Below are 19,909 nucleotides of genomic sequence, written 5' to 3'. Positions count from 1 at the left end.
AACCTCTGTCATGTACTCGTGTAACCTTCTTTCTTTGTGTTGTCAAGTCAGCACTTGAATTAATTATGTATACTCGTTTCATTTGGAGTGATTATTTATGCCGTTAACATTCGGTATGTGCTGCAGTCCCTGCCAGGATTGAAACTGAGACACTCCCAGGTTAGTTCTTATCCACTGTGGAGCAGATATGAGGAACACAAGGACTCTTCTTTACTCCTCCTTAGAATGAAAGAATGTGAGTGCAGATTAGCTAAACAGGGAGGATGTGAGGAAACAGGAGGCAATCATTAACCTTCATATCCAGCGATGGATTTCAAACTCTCTCTCTATTGCTCACATTTCTTCTCTCTCATTCTGAATCAGTCATTTACTGTTTCCCTTTTGCATGTCTTTTTCTTTTTCTTTAATTCTGCAACTTTTCATCTTTTGTTTGTACTTACAGACTGACAGTTGTTTCTTAAACTGTAAATAACAAAGCACATAAATACCTGTATTCAATCACACACATTTAAAAAATACTAGCTTTCACATTGTTTATCTTTTTTTTAAAATCCATATATCTGAATGTATGTAGCTTGAATGTTTTTTTAATTCTCAGAAGGTATTTACAAGGTTTTAACTTTTCAAAACTCTTCAAATCAAAAGGGAGATTTTTCAAGTTACTAGCTGCACAAATGAATTCAGGAATGAAAACACTAAGTGTGTTGTAAATGAGAAAAAGTGTGTCGTTATATATAACTATGTGTATGCTAACATTATAAATTAAAATGTTATTACAAATATTTAAATAATCAGAGAAACAAATATAAAGAAGTAAATGTTTTCCATGTTTTCATCTTTCACTTGGTTGTGCAGACTGTGTTCTTTGAATAGGCAACATTAAGTTTCAATGATTTAAAATTTGAACTTTACCAGGTTATCATCTTACTGTTTGAAAAGAAATATTTCACTTGCATGTTTAGCCAATCAGTGGAATCATTTATTCAAGAGCAGTGAGAAAAGGAGAAGGGGTATCAGGAAAGGCTGAGTTTATTAAGTTTACATATTTATCTTTTTGTCTCTTAAAGAATTCTTTGATATGTTGTAATAATGTTCTTGGTATAGGCTCTTGATTGCATTTTTTTCCAGCCAGTGTGGGCATGGACTTTTAGAAATGAATGCCTTGCGCTGTCCAGCTAGTATAGGAGCTTTACTTCATTTGTTCATGACACAAATTTATTTTTAAATCTCAAATCTGCTCACTACTTTCTGCCATCAAGCAAACTAAAGCCCTTTCACACACTCCTGAAAGTTTCCAGGAAATTTCAGGCATTCTGCGATAGTGTTTTGAGTTCCTCTTCCACACGTCCATTAACAGCAGGAGATTTTCCCTTTTCATGGGGCGTGTCTCTGGAGGCAATGTAAGACGTAAAAAGGACGCCACGTGAGTCACAGAGATGTTTACAAAAGATCAAAGATGGCTGACAAAGCAACATATTCCAACGCCATGATGACAGTTTAATTCCTTTAAATCAATGTTATATGAAGGATGTATTCACACTATGACACATCGACTCACCCTGGGTTCTTGCGGAAATTTTTACAGGGGGGCCTACTTGAAAAAGTCTGGATAAAGTTTGGGGGGGCATTTTGGCACGGTGCATTCACACATGCAGCTCACCCTGAACATTTTCTGGAATTGTATTAAGCAGTGTTGTGAGTGTTTAAAGGCTTTATATGTTATTTCTTGATCCAGCAGATGTCGCCCTTGAGCACCAGCATGAAACCAAAACAACTCACGCTGCATTGTTGTGTTAGCATGCTAATGCTAGTGATCTTTATTATGCTCGTATCTTCACACTGCATGTAAATTTACCTGAAATGAGCGTGATCTAGAAACACAGTTAAGCAGTGAGTACAGTATGTTATTCTTCTTTTCTCTAGTCCCTCAATTAAACAACTTTTATACACGAGGGGAGGAGTCAGCCGGCCGTCCGGGCGATGTAAACAAACTGAAAATATGACTCAGAAAACTCTGAAAACATCACAGACAGTGGGACTCGGGTGTTACACCCATTGTAGACAGTCATGACTCACAGAGTTATTTTCAGAGGATATACTTGATTTATATTACATTTAAGTGTGAAAAATCACATAGAAAGCCTTAAAAAAAGCAAAAACAAACATGATCAAAAAACTTAACCACATGAAGAGGCTAAACTAAACTACAAAATATAGAATTTTTATAACAAATAAAATCCCCATCAGAACGGTTCTTCTAGTGTCATTGGGAGAAACTGAGACTCTTGATTGAAATGTGAACTCTTTTGTTTCACATTCAACCTCAAAATAGATTTTCTGTGAGGCCAGATAAAAAAAAACAGTAACAGATTAAAAGCTCGAGCAGTAGGTGAAAGTTAATGTTTTCATGCAACAAGAGCTAATCTCATAATGTGACGTACTGAAACTTTTCAGGCCAACTGAACACAGGTATGTGACCTCCCTGTCCAACCCTGCGCTCTGGCCAAGTAGTGCAGTTTACCTTTGATCTTGAACTACCGGGTCAAACCATTACAAGGCCAGAGGGTCCACTCTGTGCATTCCACAGCTTTTAATAAATCACTTAGAGAACACTTCTCAGTGGAAAGGGGAGGATGACTACGTTAGAGATTAGAGGGAGAACGAGGCCAAACTTTACTCATGATCAGTTCTGAGGGTTTGGATCCTTTTTCTTTTAACAACTTTGAGTATCACTAAGCAAAGTACCAGTGAGCGCTTGTGTCACACACACATGCTAGGTGTACGCACACACAAACACACACATACACACACATACACAGATCTTTCATCTATCCACTTCAAATGTAGGGTCAACTGTTTTCTCTATTAGCAAAACAAAATGACAGATTAATACCTGCACTAAGTCAAGCTCTCCTTTCATGACTCTGCACCTGATAGAAGATGAAACATTTTTACTTTCAGTTAATTATCAGTTTTAATCATTTCAAACTGTTAAATTATGTAGTTTATGAAACTATTGATTTTTCTTTCCCCTCTTGGTAGCATTTTCAAAATTTAGCAGTAACTCAATCAATATAAAGAACTTAAGAGAAAAAGTGGCAAACAAAACAAACTTTGGGGGGAAAGGAAACAGTAGAGTTTTTTGTTCTGTAGTGAAACATTCACTAATAAAGCCTGCTAACAGCTGACATCTCTACATTTGATGTTTGTTGGCAACCAGACATTTATTGCTAAAGTTTTTTTTAAGGATTACAGAAACAAGACAAAAAATTAGCTAAAGGTGTGATTGCTTAAACAACACTCCCATTTAAACTTCAGTGGCACTGCAGCCTATTGTAGTCAAGACCACACTGAGACCAAGACCATAAACACTGAAAAATCATCATCTTGATGTCACTCACTTAGACGTTACAGCAGGAATGTTGCAGCCGTAACCGGGGCATAAGAATCAAACTGTGAATTGAAGTTATTTGTTCTTTTAGAAAGAGGCGTTTTCATTCTAATCTCAGTAATCAAGTGGAAAAATCGCTCGTCAGTGGTAGTCTTGACCGGTCTTGATTTAATATCCGCAGTCCGCCCAGTCCGAGACTGAGACAAGACAGAGAGAAAGTGCTTTTGACTCCGAGACGAGACCTTCAAAAAGAGGTCTGGAGACCGATTTTGAGTACTTCAACACTACTGCAGCCGGTCAGACAGCCTGTAGAAATAAGTAACCATTCTAATAAAGTCATGATAAGAAGTAATCATTAAAAAAGAATTTTAATAGTTTTTAAGACAATAAAAAGCAGTCCTTTTGAACAGCACCAGGGCAAAGCACATACATAAAAAATATATCTGGGTCTACATGCATGATACTTTACCCTCTAAACATTTGCATTACAAATTTCATAATGCATAATATTCATGAACAGTCAAAATCTGCTTTTACACATCTATGTTACTTAAGAAACACTTTTAGATGATCTACAGTTTGGTATAGAGAACTCACACAGGAGTCCTCAGATGACATTAACTGCAATTTAATATGGTTCATTGTTCTTAGGAGTTACTCATCTGGATCCCAGACCAAACAAGATCACCTGATCTACAGGACTCAAGTTTGTGGTTTCATTAGTTATGAAATGTTGCATCTCTTCACTTGTTACACACAACCGGTCTTCACCGTCAGATCAGCTTGGACTCTCTGGTGTTTCGGAATGGGAAACTGGTCTGATGTCTGGAAGACAACTCCCTAAGAAAGAAAGACAAATGAAAAATTATTATACAGAGAAACACAGGTTATGCTAACGTCTGAACAGTAGCCTCCCTGGAGAAAGAAGTTCACAAGCAGTAAACACACAAACAGGCTGATGATCATTCAGGCATGAGCTTTCTTTCTCAGAAATACCAGCATTACTTCTCCCTGTATAGAAGTCTATGTGCAGGAAGGCAAACTTCGATCACAAGAAAGAAGCACTGAGCTAAACAACAACACGCTTCTACTAAACTAGCTGTTAGAGAGTGTTGCAGTGTTCCAGTGCTGCAGACACCAGAGATCCAGGAGCAGCTCGCGTTAGCTGAGCAGATCAAGGAGGAGCCGCTCCATCCAAACAGACAAAGCTTGATTTGTAACAATCCGTAAGCCAGGACTAGTCAAGTTTATTTACACAGTACATTTCATACGACAGTCGTAGACTCAATGTGCTTTAAAACAGAAAAATAACAGGCAAAGATAATAAGCAACATAATGTAAGAGCATATGCGATAAGAAGGTATTTGATATAAAACAAAGGTTTAAGACAAAAACATACAACGTTAATATTCTAAAATAATTAAAACCTAACTAAAATCTGGTGAGAAATTATTTTCAGATTGCTTTTAAAAGAACAAACTGTTGTAGCAGATCTAAGATCATGTGGTATGGAATTCCAGAGAATAGGGCCGTGGTGACTGAAGGCACCATAGGCTGATGTAGAGTGAATTCTTGGTACAGTGAGGAGACTTTTATTTGATGATCTCAGGGATCTATCTGGCCATTCATGGATTTGAAGATAGTTAAAAGTATTTAAAAATCAATTCTAAGACAGGTATGTTGTGTTGACGACATACATTCTGTTGCCTTCACAGAATTAGCAAAGTACCCACATTATTAAAAATTAAATGTTAATTGAGCTGTTATTGAGTATTGGCACAAAAAAGTAACGCTCAAGTACTACTACTTTCCTAAGTAACTAGTTCATTTGTAAAAGCAGTAACTAAGTTTCTTTTTGGAAGTAGTAATTAGTAACTAACTAGTTACACATTTTCAGTCACTTTCCTATCACTGGTTATCTTTTCATGAAAAAGGTGCATTTTGTATTTAGCTTGTCAATAAGCAATAAAGCAGATATGTTGATTCACATCATCTGAGAAGAAAACACACATTTTGAGTGAAACAAAAGTGCATGTGCTCTTGTCATTTGTTCTCATTAGCTCCTTGTTTCTCTTTGCCCTCTTCAGAGACTTCAACATTTTGAAATCTTAAATCACTGATGGCCCGTTTAATGGATCATTTCAACATGGAGCAGAAATGTTCTTCATTTACACATGACAGGTCGGGTTTCTTTCTGACACAAAAGGACTTTATATTAAAGACACTTTGTTCTGTCAACCAGATATCGACAAGCCTAACTTGACTCCACATGACACCTGTTTAATAAGATGAATGACTTTGTCTTGACTGTGGTGTGAGGGTGAGTGTGTGTTTGATTGAATCAGTGTTGTTTGGCCTGTGTTTGATTGTTTGTGAGCTGAGTGAGTGTGGAGCGATTATCCTGAGAAGGTTAGCCACGGTGGCTTTAACTGCATGTGGTTGGAGACAGACTCAAACTGATTGTAAGTATCCATTCACCATGGCCAGCCCACAGTCTAGCCTTCTTACAATATTCATCTATGGAGCTAATTCAATGGAGGAATTGTCACTATTGTGATTGTGACCCTTGACACAAGCCTCACACTATACAAGCTGTCCAAGTCAGTCATTGCCAATAAGCAGCACAACCAGTGAGGTAGGCCCCACATGATTCATTCCAGTCTTTAAATGAACTTGAATAACCACATTCACACCCAAGAAAAGTCTGAAAAAACTATTATGCACCTAATAATTATTTCCTGAGGAATGGATATGGCTCTATAGAATGAATACATACAGCTCTAAAAACTAACACCACCCATTTTGAAGACTGACCACCCACACACAAGAAATGACAAAACAAGTGCAAATAAAATACGTCTTTGTCAACCCAACGAGAAATGTTCTCACACAATCACTGGAGTTAAACATGCACAGACAGTGTCCTATTAAGCGTATGCAGTTTCTTCCATTGAACATGGAAAATGTAAAAAGGGATGTTTTCTTTTAGCAGGCTGCTCAAACTCACTTTGTCTGACACCTATACCTCGCTGAAGTTGGCAGCTGCAGCATCAAGAAGAACAACATAGTAATAGTCAATCTTCTTCCTGACGGTCTCGTTTGCTTTTGTAGGAGATATTAAAGCATCAGTATTTATTTCTGTTTCAGGAGCTGTGAGAAAACAGAGATATTATTCATGTCTGTCAGAGGATGTTGAACTCAAAGTGAGCACAATGAGCTGTCTTGACAAGTTCAGGCCTGAAAGATTGAGTCTTATGACTGATGTAGAGCTCACTGCAGTTTGCTCCACTGTCATATAAGGTTACTAAGTTAATATTGTTTCCTGCCATAAAGAGTCACAATGGTCAAATGCATGCCAAAACATTTAGACACACACACACCCACACGCACACGCACACGCACAAGTCTGAAGGCCTGGTACAGTAATGTGATAGTGTTAGCTGAGTGACTTGAGCTCAGGTTGCTTTATCTTAGAGCATGTGAGCATACACACTCTACATTGCCATGATGACACTTGTGTGGGAGGCATGAGCTACTGCCACAACACAGGATGTTCACTCTGTCACATTCTGCCACTGCACATGCTCATGAACCTGTGTTCATAATGGGTAGGCTTGGAGGAGAAAGGAAGCTTTTTTTAAATTCAGAAAGTATTCAATGCTGAATATGATGTTTAGTCAGTTAAATTTAGCAGCTAGATCCATGAAGACTGAAACGAGGTGGAAGTACTAAACACACAAGCAGCTGGCTTTAAACAGCAGAACATATCCCTATGCAACTGATCCTGCCTCTCTGCCTCTTTTCCAATTAATTGTTTGATCTTTATCATCAGCAGCATCACTATCTCTGATGCTCAGCTTGTGTTTCTACTTTCAGTATAAGCAGCAGTGGTGATGTAAAAGGGGTTAAAAGGGGAACCTGAATATGCTCTCAGTTCAACTGAATGACTTCACATGACTGTGTGTACATGCATGTTTGTATGTGTGGGTAATCGAGATCTTTTCACCTGACTCGTAACTCAACCACTTTTGTCCAAACTAAGCCCTCTTCAATGTGGCTTGGTGCTAATTTGACACCAAGTCTAAATGTTTTAACACTTCAATCGCGGCTTCTTTTGAAGGGAAAATATATTAACTCAGTAATATTTTATGACAAGGAAGGAAACTAACGTGAGCTGTACATCACTCACACATGGACATATAGAAGTGGTCAAGAAGTAGAAGAAGTTGTACATGAACATGTGCAAAGCTAACAGATTAGAGACAAACATACACTGGCACATGTTTACAGTACACATGTTGTGTGCTATACCCCCAAATACAAATACACATGAACATGAACAAAGTGAAGAGATTCCTACCTCTCTGCTCAAGCAGACATACATCCTACATAATTTAAATTCAATTATACTGTCAGGAGAGGAAGAGAACAGGAGAGAGAGACACAGGAAGCCATAATGTTCTGCACCAGTATAACCATTTCTTCAAATCACACCAACTGAGCTCAATTACTCTGTAGGCCAAAACTTTGTAATAGCACAGAGATGCTAATGCTGTCAGTGTCCAATTCAGCTAGATGAAAAATAGATATAAATGAAAGACACATCCTCTGTTAACTTGTCCAAGGCATAATGGTAATACTGATCATTTCAATGACTGATTAACTGAAAACATTTTGACCAGTGTAATAATCGAGTCTACGTTTTCTACAGGTAGCCAAAATGTTATATTACAAAAGAAATACACAAATACAAAAATGTAAGAAATGCCAAAGATGGTATCTGCCAAGGGCAGCAGGGAGAAGATTAAAGGTAGACTTTACAATGAAATGAAAATAAACTTTTGCATTCTCACTTGCTTATCCATAAAGCACATGAGAACGTTAGGCAATATTCTTAACATCCTGATAAAGGGCTGTCAACAATATGTTTTTTTTAATCACTAAATATTAATGGTTAATCATTAATAAACTCTGTTTAAAATTCCATCATTTTGCATTTCAAAACAGTGTTTAAAGGCTTTATATGTGATTTTTGGGTCCAGCAGATGTCGCCCTTGAGCACCAGCATGAAACCAAAACAACTTGCACTGCATTGTTGTGTTAGCATGCTAATGCTAGCGATCTTTATTATGATCGTATCGTCACACTGCATGTAAATTTACCTGAAATGAGCGTGATCTAGAAACACAGTTAAGCAGTGAGTACAGTATGTTATTCTTCTTTTCTCTAGTCCCTCAATTAAACAACTTTTATACTCGAGGGGAGGAGTCAGCCGGCCGTCTGGGCGATGTAAACAAACTGAAGATAGGACTCAGAAAACTCTGAAAACATCACAGACAGTGGGACTCGGGTGTTACACCCATTGTAGACAGTCATGACTCACAGAGTTATTTTCAGAGGATATACTTGATTTCTATTACATTTAAGTGTGAAAAATCATATATCAAGACTTTAAGTCCATATTCACACAGTAAACAGTGTCTTGATTTGGGAATAAAATGAATGTAAAGAAATGTCCTCTATAATATTGACTTTTAGAATTATTATTTAAATAACTGCTGCGCTGCTACAGCAGTGTGAAGCTGTCTCCTACCGTATGGTTTCAGACCAAAGTGCTCTGTGAAATACAGAATTGACTTGTCATTGTCATTGAAAAATGACTTGCTGTTCTCCAAAGAACAGAGATGGGAACAGATGAGATGGGAAAGGCGACATGGTAAACAATTTAGTGAGAAAGTTTAGGAAGTTCAGAGGAGGGGTCTGGTAACATATCTGACTCTTCATTGATGGTACACAGTAGAAGGAGAACTAACTGAATCTCAAACTTTTTGATGTTTTGTCAAAGCACTTCAACCTGGCCAGGTTTTTTTTTTTTATCTAACCTGGGGATGTTTATTTGACACATCAGTGAAGAGCTGGGTCTTCTCACTTATAGAAACAATAGGCTCAATCATTCACCACCAACTTTTACAGCCCTATGTCCCTCATCCTGTCCTCAGCAGGTGTTCAGAGTAAGACAGATATCAGTTGCAATCTCAGATACGGGCTATAGGAAGTGCTGTGAAGATGATAAGACTTTAAACATGAGAGTTCATTAGAAGCAGGAGAAATGTAGATCGTAACAGAGTGAGTATCTGTGACTCATTTAACTCCATTAACAGGATCTCTTTTTGGGGTTGTTTAATTTCTACAGCGTTTGGCCAGTAGACAAAACCTCAGATCTGTAATCAGATACAGACATGTATCACAAGCAAGTTCACTTTTAGCACTGCTGTGCTGCCACACTTGGAATCACAGGGTAGTCTTTTGTCAGATTCTTACATACACAAATAAGATCGGGACTTTTAAGCACCCTCTCTTTCCCGTCTTCTTCTACTGCATAATTTGGTCTGTGGGAAGATATTGCTTTTGTAAAGTGCTATAAAAAAAAAAAATATTATTTCACAGAGTTGACAAATATGCAATTCATAATGTGCAATTACTTAGAGCTCCTCCCCCTCTTCCAATTTTCTGGTCATCTTTGTCATTGGATCATTCGATGTAAGGGTTTGTTATTAATGTAGCTCTTTCCTTCATCTGTACATTAATTGCAGTCATTGCTATTAATGCCAAACTATAGTCCTTTTTTAAACAAGACAAAATGTAAAGATCATGTAAGGGTAATGATAAAACTTGCTATACTGTCTTTTGTGGTGCCATAGAGAGGATTTAACAAGATGATGATGGGAAAAACAGCAAAACAATGGAAGTGGGAGTGAAAATGAAAAACATATTCAGGTTGATAAAGGAGTGTGTCTGAACTTGATGACAAAAAAACAACAAAGTTTGGTGCCAAACAAAGAGTTGGGCAGGGGTTCTAAATCAGCATGAAAAAAAGAGGGCTCTGTTGTTGATAGCTGACAATCATTGGGGATGCACAGTGGAAGAAGTCAGCCTAGCTCTAATGTGTGATTAAAGTTGATAACCACATTTCATTGTAGTCATTTTACTATGATTATTATTGCACACTGAAACCTAAGAAACATAAATATAATACTGAGAAATATGAGTATGTATCATGTAAAGCCTTGAACTTGGAAAGAATAACTATGTACCAAAATGTCTTTGCATCAGGGGGCTTGGGAATTTTTTATCCTAGCCCTGTTTACTTTTGTACTTTTAACCTACAAGGCTTTTTCCCTGACGGCCATTAACCATGACCTTTTCCATTCACTGACAACACTAGCATTCAAATATGTGCTTTCTTTAAGACTACAGATAAGCAACAATTTATGACATGTCTTGGTGAAACCAGATTTTTCCATTAAGAATGACAGTACCCTTTGTGACACAGAAAATAAAAACTGAGCGCTGACACAAAGTAATTTATTTTCCATCTATTCAATTTATCACTTTCCTCTGCTGCAGGCACTGAGGGAACCCTTTCATTCAGGCTGAGGTGTGGTCCATTCATGGTCCATTCACTTTTACATTTATAGCTGTTGGCTTTTTGTTCCCCTCTCTAAACAAACACCACAGCTATTCAAAAAGCTGTACATTGTGTCTTGAGGCTTAACTCATGTATCTCTGTTTACAGTAAATCATGCTGTAGCTTTACTGTAGTGATGTGATAGATTTAATAAGGTTTCTCTAAAGTGGTCATGTTTAGTTCAAGCAGAAATACTTTACACACAGGATATCGCAATAGGCTACGTAATGATGACATTGTTAAAGGTTCTTACTAAACAAAAGGATACTTTGGTTCTGGACTGATAAATCAAAACAAAGGCAACTTCAAATTAGAAATCTTGACTATAAACTTGAATTGATATTGATGTGTGGATATCATGAAAGGGGAAATATTTTAAGGCAGTGTTTAAACAGTTAATTGATCTCTGTTAATGTATTTCCTTTCCAAACTATAATCAGGGTAAAGGTTGACACTCATCATAAAGTTGTGAATGTTTGTGTGAGGCCTAAGGCTGAGTCTTTGTTAAAACAAACACCACGGTGTGGGATGTCATTGGAGCCTTGCTTTTTCACTCATGTGTGACCTGGAGGATGTTATCATTCACATGGCTGAATTATGCAGTTGCAGTAGGCTTACACACCCAGACGCGTACACACACACACACACACACACATGCACACACACACTAACAGCCTGGCATTGCTGGGAAATCTGAAAGGAATGTAATGAATGAATAAGATTGCAGTAGTGTGGTTTTTTAAGAGGACGATACTCAACAAAAGTCAACAACTCTAAAGCATTTTTGCTGCCAAAATAATATGAAAACTTCATGAAAATATGTCTAAGATGAAAACCAAATAAAAAACTCACAATTCTCTACATCTAAGCATGGCACAATTAACTCCTACTTGTCTTCTGTTTTAGAAATAAGACCCAAGTTTGTCACGACTTATACATATAGCACCAAATGACATCAGAATTTATCTTATAGCAAGGATAAAGGATTCACACATACAGTAGGCTCGAGGCTACCCCGAGGCTCTGCAAACTAAATCAGACAACTGACCTGACACAAAATCAAACCTGGGATATAAGTTGCATCAGTATAGAGGGGATGTCCCAGAGGGAACAAAGGCTTAACCTGTCTTCCTGCATGATGATTTCTATTGTGTCGAGTGCACAATGTGCAGTTTCTGTGCAGCTGTGTAGCTCTTTCTATAGCCATCCATTTTCCCCATGTGTGGAGTTTGCAATCCTGATAGATACTGGTACAGTAGTGGAACTTTCAGCCTGCTGTTATGTTATGATAGCTGTGATGTATGGACCCGCAGCCCACAACCAATGGGCCTGGAGTCGGACTACACACCTCTGCTTGTCAAGTGTATTCTTTATTTCCAGAGTCTTCATAATCCAGCCATCCACAAGGTTTATTTACATAAAAGTATATCACCATTTTCTTTAAATGAATGACTGTGACCGAATGAGGGCGAGAAGCTGCTTTGCTTATATATCCAATTTTATGGCAAGTAAAAAGTCTTAACGGAATTTAGTCTGAACTAAATATCATGTTGTTGTGTACACGTCCATGTGTTTGCAGCTTTGTGTTTTGAAACATTTTCGACTGAACTTGTTAGCTACTGCACATTTAACAGTGATTGAAGCCATGCCTGATTAGTTGATGGTAGTCCGGGGGATAAAGGCGTCACATGGCTGCTTAAAGCACTAAACACTGCAGTTACAGCTCCACTGTCCCTTTGTTTCTTTAAATAGGATGTGCTGCGTTTGAGCACTGATCCGTTCTGTATCCTCACTACCCTGTTACATAACACCACAACACCTGCATCTTAGCAATTCCCTTAACAATGGTAGAGGCTGTTTATGTATGTATGTGTCTGTTTCTAGTGAATTCATGTATGAGATTCAGTTTGCCCGAATGATTTAGGATATTTTATGCATATGGTTATAACCTCAAACTATTTCACAAATTTACAAAGTTACAATTTTCTTTAACAGATTCTTTTGTCCAAAGCAACATTTATCTGAGAGTAAGAAGAACACAAGCAAGGATCTACCAGGAGGTAACAATGTTTCAAGTCAGATCAGACACAGGTGCTGACAGGCACTGAGGCAATGCAGTGGATTCTGTGTTTCATCAATTGAAGCATGCACAATTATCAACGTACATCAACATGAACATTCAGTTTGAAAACACATGATCACACTTTGTGAGATACTATGGAGTGTGTAGTAAAGCCAATATTATTTCTGAAGCGCCGGGTCACACAGAAAACTTTATCTTATGACGTCTGACCCTTCTCATGAAGAGTGGGATAAAAAAAAGAGTCCAGATCAAGTGTTCTACCCCCATTGATAATCAGTTCAGGGTATCTGCTGAGAGTCACAAATCCCTAAAGACATTAAAAAGCTTGACATGTACTTTCATGTCTCTCTTTCATGTCCTAAGAAAAATATGCCTGCATCTAAGATGTTAATCTTATTTAGTTTTTAATTTTTACTAAATATATACAAAAGGCTGATTTAAAAAAGCCACTTTGATACAGCATTGTCGGTCTATCTCGAAAAGTTTTTTTTTTCTTTTGCTTGCAATGGATTTAACGTGTATGCGGTGTTGCATCTAACACTGAACTGAAAAAAAGTGCAGATAAATAAATCAAATTACATGAGTCTCATACTGCCTTTGCTGGTATTTATGGACGTCTGCATTCACTGCTTTGCCCTTCATACATTTGACAGCTGTCTTAAAACAAAGCATCCATGCAGCTTACTTTGCCAATATCTCCATGTTCAGCTGAAATAATGATCGTGACATCCCCTTTATGTACAGAGGCCCCGGGATTCCATTGTGAGCAGGCACTTGGCAACAGCAGCGAGGAAAAACTTCCTTTTAATTGACGAGACCTCGAACAGGACCGGACATCTGCTTTAACCACCTTGTAGCACATGATACTAAATTAACATGTGTCTCCGCACATTTCCCCAGAGAGAGAAGATGAGAGCTGAGTACAGGACCATAGAGTGGCTCCCACACTGCTGAACATACAGCCTACAACACCAGAGGATCAGGTGACAAGCTCTAGTCAACACACACTTTAAAACACACTAATGCCCACTAGCTCATGCAGTATGCATAGGTGTGAATCATGGTTTTGTCCTGTTCCAAACATGCAACCTAATGGCTGCACACTGGACTCTGCCTGTTGTCCTTAAAGCTGGTACAGATAATGTACTTAAGTCACACATTCAGTCCGTGCTCTTCTGACAGACTGCAGGGATAACACATGTTCTGCTGCTCTGACATGGGGGAAAAAACATGACACTAATTATGTCAATGAATTTATCGGATCCAACTTCCCTGTGTCCTCACACAGTGACTAAACAACTATCAAATACTGAAGGGAGACTGTTTGTGTGTGCCTCTATAGGTCAGTGTGTCCACAAGAGTGCGTTTTGTGTAAAGAAGAAATAAAATACAGAGAACTCAGTTAAACTATAAGTTGCCAAAATATACAGGATATAAAATACATGCAGCATTGAAAATGTTATTTTTATGACTGTGTAAACGTGTGATTAAGAATAAAGAACTGGGTGCATGTGTGTACCTATGATTGTTAAAATACAGGTTGAGCTTGTTACCTGGCACTGTGTCAGTATTTGCTCAAGCTGTGTTTCTCTCTGGGAATATGTTTTCTGTCTTGATAACCTGTCTGTCTCCATGTTGTTTACCGTGTGTATGGTTGTACCACAACTTTCACATGATATTATATAAATAGTTAAAATGCCACAGTAGCATACAGTGTTTATCTGCATGTTTTAGACCCATGCCATATAGACTCCATCCCTTTCCCTGTATGTAGCACTTTATCTGTCATTGTCTCTCTGTCACTCTCTTTTCTTTTTTAGTTCTGTTCCTTTATCTGACCTCCAGAAAGAGAAAGGCCACAGAAAGTGGAAAAGTAATTTCAGACTGGGTGTGTCTGGGCCTCTGGCAGGCAGATAGTGTCCATCACTAAGGTAGGAAAGACAGAACAGCTTAGCTCATCTTCCTGTGCAGGTCAGATGTTTTTCCTCGTTTTCACACACACATGGAACTACACACACATTCAACCACAAACAACTCCACTTCAAATTGTCATCAGGAATGCATGCATACATAAAAGAAAGTTCTTATTTCAATAGCAGATATGTGTCTAGTTTAAGTTCTGTGACATTCTTGGGAGGGACTTACTGCATAAAAGGTGGATAACCTACTAAACAGGAAACTGCAGGTCTATTTATGTGCTGTGGTGTCCCCACCCTGCCCTGCTGTAAAATGCAATGGAACATAGAGGAGAGTCAGTTTGATCTTTTGTCTCCATGTCAACACACACACACACACTACTATCATAAAGCCATTAGACATTACAATAAACTCATCAGTGTGATCTGTTAATATTGATTTTAACACCACGGCCTGTCACAAAACTAATTGATGTAAAAATCATGCAGGAAGCGGGGTGTGGTTTTTCTGGATGGTGCTGCTCTTGTGGTTAAAATAAGACATTTGTCAGCATGAACCTTTCAGAATGAAAAAGTACGACACAACAACAAATATCAGGGCTGAATCTTTGACCTTTTGTGGATATAAATAAATCATAAACATAAATCTGATCAGAACCACAGATTGCTTCTCAACTTAGCAATGGAATAAAATGAATGTTTTTGTTTGAGGTGTGGTGATAGTTCTCTACACTGTCCTTGTTTTCTGATGAAAAAATTAGCAACAACAAAAAGTTTAATATATTTTTGATTTTCAAGTAACCTAAAGCAAAGCGTTAGCTATTTCAGTGGAGGGCCACTATACACTTGGTATCTTCAGTTTAAAGAGTTAAAAATCTGAGTGAAATGACAAAAACAAAATACAAACTTAACCTTGCATAGAGTAAAAAAAAAAATCATAGTTAAGTTACTTTTTGAAGGGATTTCTTTCTCAAAGAATCTTAAACTTCTTTCATCAAGCATACTGTGAGTGTTGAGATTATTCAGTTTAGAGCTCTCCATTCATCAAGATGACAGCTTAACAGTGACTCTAAAAACTGGCTAAGCCGTCAGTAAAACCTGACATGGGGAGGTCAAATAAAAGTCACAGGGATATGGGCTGAGAGGCATCTTTTTGAGGTGCTTTTACACTCAAACCTGGATTACTTAACCAGTAAAAGGAATAAATAATACTAATCAAAGCCAAAATCCACACATTAAGAGAATGCAGTATTGGCAGGTTTTATGCTCAACTTGCATTTCTTAAGACTTCTGAAAGTGCGATGTGGGATTTGGGGGCACATTAAGAAAGAGTGACTTTATAAACTATTAGACAAATGAGATTCTCGTGATGTTCTTACTTGAGGAGAGCTGTCCTGGGTGTGTCCTGCTGCTTTGGCTGATCCTCACTTTGACTTGTGCTGGAAGATGACGTACTTGAAGCCAGGAAAGAGGGAGAAGGAGGAAGTGTGGAGGAAGAGGTGAGGGTAGAGGAGGAAGTCGGTGTTTGGCTCAGATGATTCTTGTTGTATCGGAGGACACGGAGTGACTTCACTCTGGTGGGCTGCACTTGGCTGTGTTTGCCGTGGAAATTGGCCACCTTTCCAACAGGACCTGTGCCTGCCCTCTTGAAGGTTCTGGAAGAAAATATTATTGGGTTAAGGAAGTACTTGCGCTCCAAATAGTTGTTAATTAATCAGTATGCAAAGTTTTAGGTTTCAACATTAATGAGCACGTCATGTTCATGTGCCAGTAAATTGTTGGCGAGATGGCCAACCAGATGATTAAATAACACAAAATCAAATGAACATATAAAGCTGCTGATGCAGGCATGAGGAAGCAGAATTCAGTGCAATTACCAAGAAAGAAAGCAGTGCCTTGTAACTTCTGTATGAATATTCTCCTGTAGCTAACTTCCTGTGCTTCTACCAGTTTCTTAACAAATTCAACATGTCAGACAACCATTCTCACAGGATTCCTCCAGACAAAGACATAAAGAAGGTCAAGATGCCAAGACAATGCAGTATAGCAAGAGATATGTAACACGGTCATGGTATAATGTCAAGCTACCGTGGTATTCAAGCATTGGGACTTTTAAGGCTATAGGTAAGGGAACCAATCCCTGAACTTTGACCCTTCCAAAGCAGCACCCACTAAGAAAAGTGTGATACAACAAGTTCTCAGCAGATTACATTGTTCTTCAGGTAGCAGCCATGTAAACTCCAGCTTAGACCTATGAACAGCAGGCAAAGACAGGCAAGTATTTGTACAGTACCACTGAAAAGCATCTTAGTCCAAGACAATTAGAAAAGTCTTTCAAATATTGATTTAATTCTAAAGTAGTTAAGTCCTGCTAGTCCAGCCACACAAAATTATCTTTTTTGTCTACCACAAACACTACATTTAAAGAAGTAATGTATGACAGGACTAAGTGTTATATGTTTATAAGCACGAGATCTGCCAAGGTAAGGACCAGTGTCATATGACTTCTTTGACCAGAGTAACTATTCTATAGCTGCTCTATGTTTCTGTATGTTTGTCTGAATACTAAGAAATAAAGAGGAAACGACGCTCTCAAATCTTCCTCTTTCAGCAGAGCAATGCCTTTAGTCATCTGTTCATCCAGAAGACAAGACTTGGCATTTTGCATCACTGTAGTGACAAAGTTAGGAAAATAAATGTTTAAAAAATGGTGCAGGCTGGGGCGCTGGTGGCACAGTGGTTAGTGCGTGCACCCCATGTATGGAGGCCTTGCTCCTCCAAGCGGGCGGCCCAGGTTCAAATCCCACCTGTGGCTCCTTTCCCGCATGTCATTCCCCACTCTCTCTATCTATCTCTCCATTAAAGGCACAAAAAGCCCAAAAATAAATCCTAAAAAAATAAATCAAAAAATAAAATGGTGCAGGCTTAAATTATGAAAAGTTCTTGAGTGAGTGATGTCTGCATAAGGTCCTCCTGACCATCTTTGTTTTAGAACGTTTTCACTTCCCATCAAGCTCACTGACCTGCGAACAGGAAGTTTACATCATGGTCATCACAATAACCCACACCTCTGTCATGGATACACATTGCTAAGTACATTTCTTGGAAATCTTTTTGGTAATGTGTGTTGGTGCCCCCTTGTACTACATCTATGAATAAGTCATGAACACAGTCTTAGCAAGTTACTTGTCTGTTGTAGCCTCCTAAGATAAATGTAACACATGGACAATTCAATTATCTACTCTTTTAAACAGAGAAAAAAATCTATCTTGAAAAACACTTTAAACAGTGAAGGAGTCATTAAAGTTGTCAATAAGATCATGAACCTTTCAAATCATCCTGGAAGATTACAAAACATGTCTGCCTTACTGTTGCAGGGATAAAAACTTTTAATTGATGATAGTTCATTTTCTTTCATTCAATGCTTGAACAATGATGTATGTCCAAAATGTGTATCAAAATACATTTTAGGATTTAACAAACGTCATCCACAGTAAGAAGGGGACTTTGCTCTCACAGGAACTGTCCTTGACTATTGCTTCAAATGCAATGTATGAAAATATATTCTAAATGTATGGTGTGTTAACCCTGAGCAGTGGGATTTAATCAAACTTGCTCTCTTCCTTGTTGTATGTCTCTTCCTGTCGATTTGAGTTTTTATCTCTCAGGTGTGCTCTGTTCTCAAGACCTTGCAGGAAGCATTTTACAGTTACGTCCTCCTCTACTAATTTGTCACCCAATAACAATAATGCTCATGGTGACCTCTAAGGACCCCTTCTGACCCACAGTCTGGTGATAACAACCTAAACCACTGAGCACAAAGACTGTATTTGTGAGGAATTACAAGTATGCTTAAAACACTAGCACTTACACATGCATGCAAACACATTGAAGACAGAGCGTGCAAACACACACACAGTACTAACACAGGAGTGACAGCCTTTTGTTTGGAGTAGTGTCTCTGTCAGAGGGAGAAACAACATTACAATGAGAGGATTAGAGGACTGTTGTGAAATGTAAAGTTCTGCTGTATGGCTCGCTGGTTTAACTACAGATTTACCAAATGTGAAAACATGGAGGTAAAAGACAACTTGTAATTATGAATATTTAACTGAAAGAGATCCACAAAAGATGGTGATGTCATACATGGAGAACAGCATGCAGCTCTCATTTAATAGCTAAGGATGTATACATACATGTAAAAGCAGTGCATTTCAGGAACTGGCCTAATAAAAAAAAACATCAGTTGGTGCACATCACATAATTTTGTATTATACACAGGTACAGATGATCTGAAGGAAACCTCTCACAGAGAGTTCATGTCTTGGAAATCTTTGTTGGTAATATGTGTTGGTATCCCCTTTCTGCCAGTTGAAAGTTATTATACTGTAAGATCGACTTACAAACTACTATTTGAAGATGGAAAAGTTTCATATTGTTGCTTTAAGTTCTTTTCAGTGCTATCTTATGGTCCCACTTCTGCTTCTGTGAGTGAAATTGGCAGCAAAGTCTGTGTTGGACGCCATATTTTAAATCTCTTTAAATATTGATATTTGGCACTAGTGATTTGATTATTGTATTACACAATGTCAATACTTTGTCCTACCCGTAATGGTAAATGGACTTGAGCTTATATAGTGCTTTTCTAGTCTTCTGACTACTCAAAGTGTTTTTACACTGCATGTCACACCTACACATTCACACACTGATGGTAGAGATCACCATGTAGTATCATCCATCAGAAGTAACTAATCCCATTTGGGTTTAAGTGGACACATTGGACATGTTGCCCCCGGACATGTTGCCCAGCTGGGGATCGAACCGTCGACCTTCCGGTTGTGAGGCTACCAACTGAGCCACAGCCGCCCTAAATAGCCCTAATAATTAAACATATCTGTTGCTGCCTTCAGATTACTGCCGGGATTTCAAAAGTGAAGGCAAAGCTTGTCCAACAGTTTGAAGCAGCTCTGATCCCAGGTAGTATTTTGTTTCCTCTTGTTGTAAAAGTCGTCAGCTTGGTAGCTTATTGAAATCCTTTTAATACTTCTATT

The 19,909-nt window shown here is 38.2% G+C and overlaps 1 protein-coding gene across 1 annotated transcript in view; it reads right to left on the bottom strand.

Annotated features, from left to right (window-relative positions):
* Positions 1-3,743: 3,743 nt before the first annotated feature.
* Positions 3,744-19,909, bottom strand: part of si:ch211-266k8.4 (rab GTPase-activating protein 1) — a 54,070-nt gene continuing 37,904 nt past the window's right edge. Inside the window, exons 14-15 of the mRNA XM_061036810.1 lie at positions 16,238-16,513; positions 3,744-4,231 (exon numbers count right to left, since the gene is read on the bottom strand). Coding sequence (XP_060892793.1) covers positions 4,165-4,231; positions 16,238-16,513 — 343 coding nt within the window. The 3' untranslated portion in view covers positions 3,744-4,164. The remainder of the gene's footprint in view (positions 4,232-16,237; positions 16,514-19,909) is intronic.

This window comes from Labrus mixtus, chromosome 4, assembly GCF_963584025.1.
Source record: "Labrus mixtus chromosome 4, fLabMix1.1, whole genome shotgun sequence".
NCBI classification, from domain to species: domain Eukaryota; kingdom Metazoa; phylum Chordata; class Actinopteri; order Labriformes; family Labridae; genus Labrus; species Labrus mixtus.
Note: the sequence above shows the minus strand (reverse complement) of the source record. Positions and strands in the feature narration are given on the sequence as shown.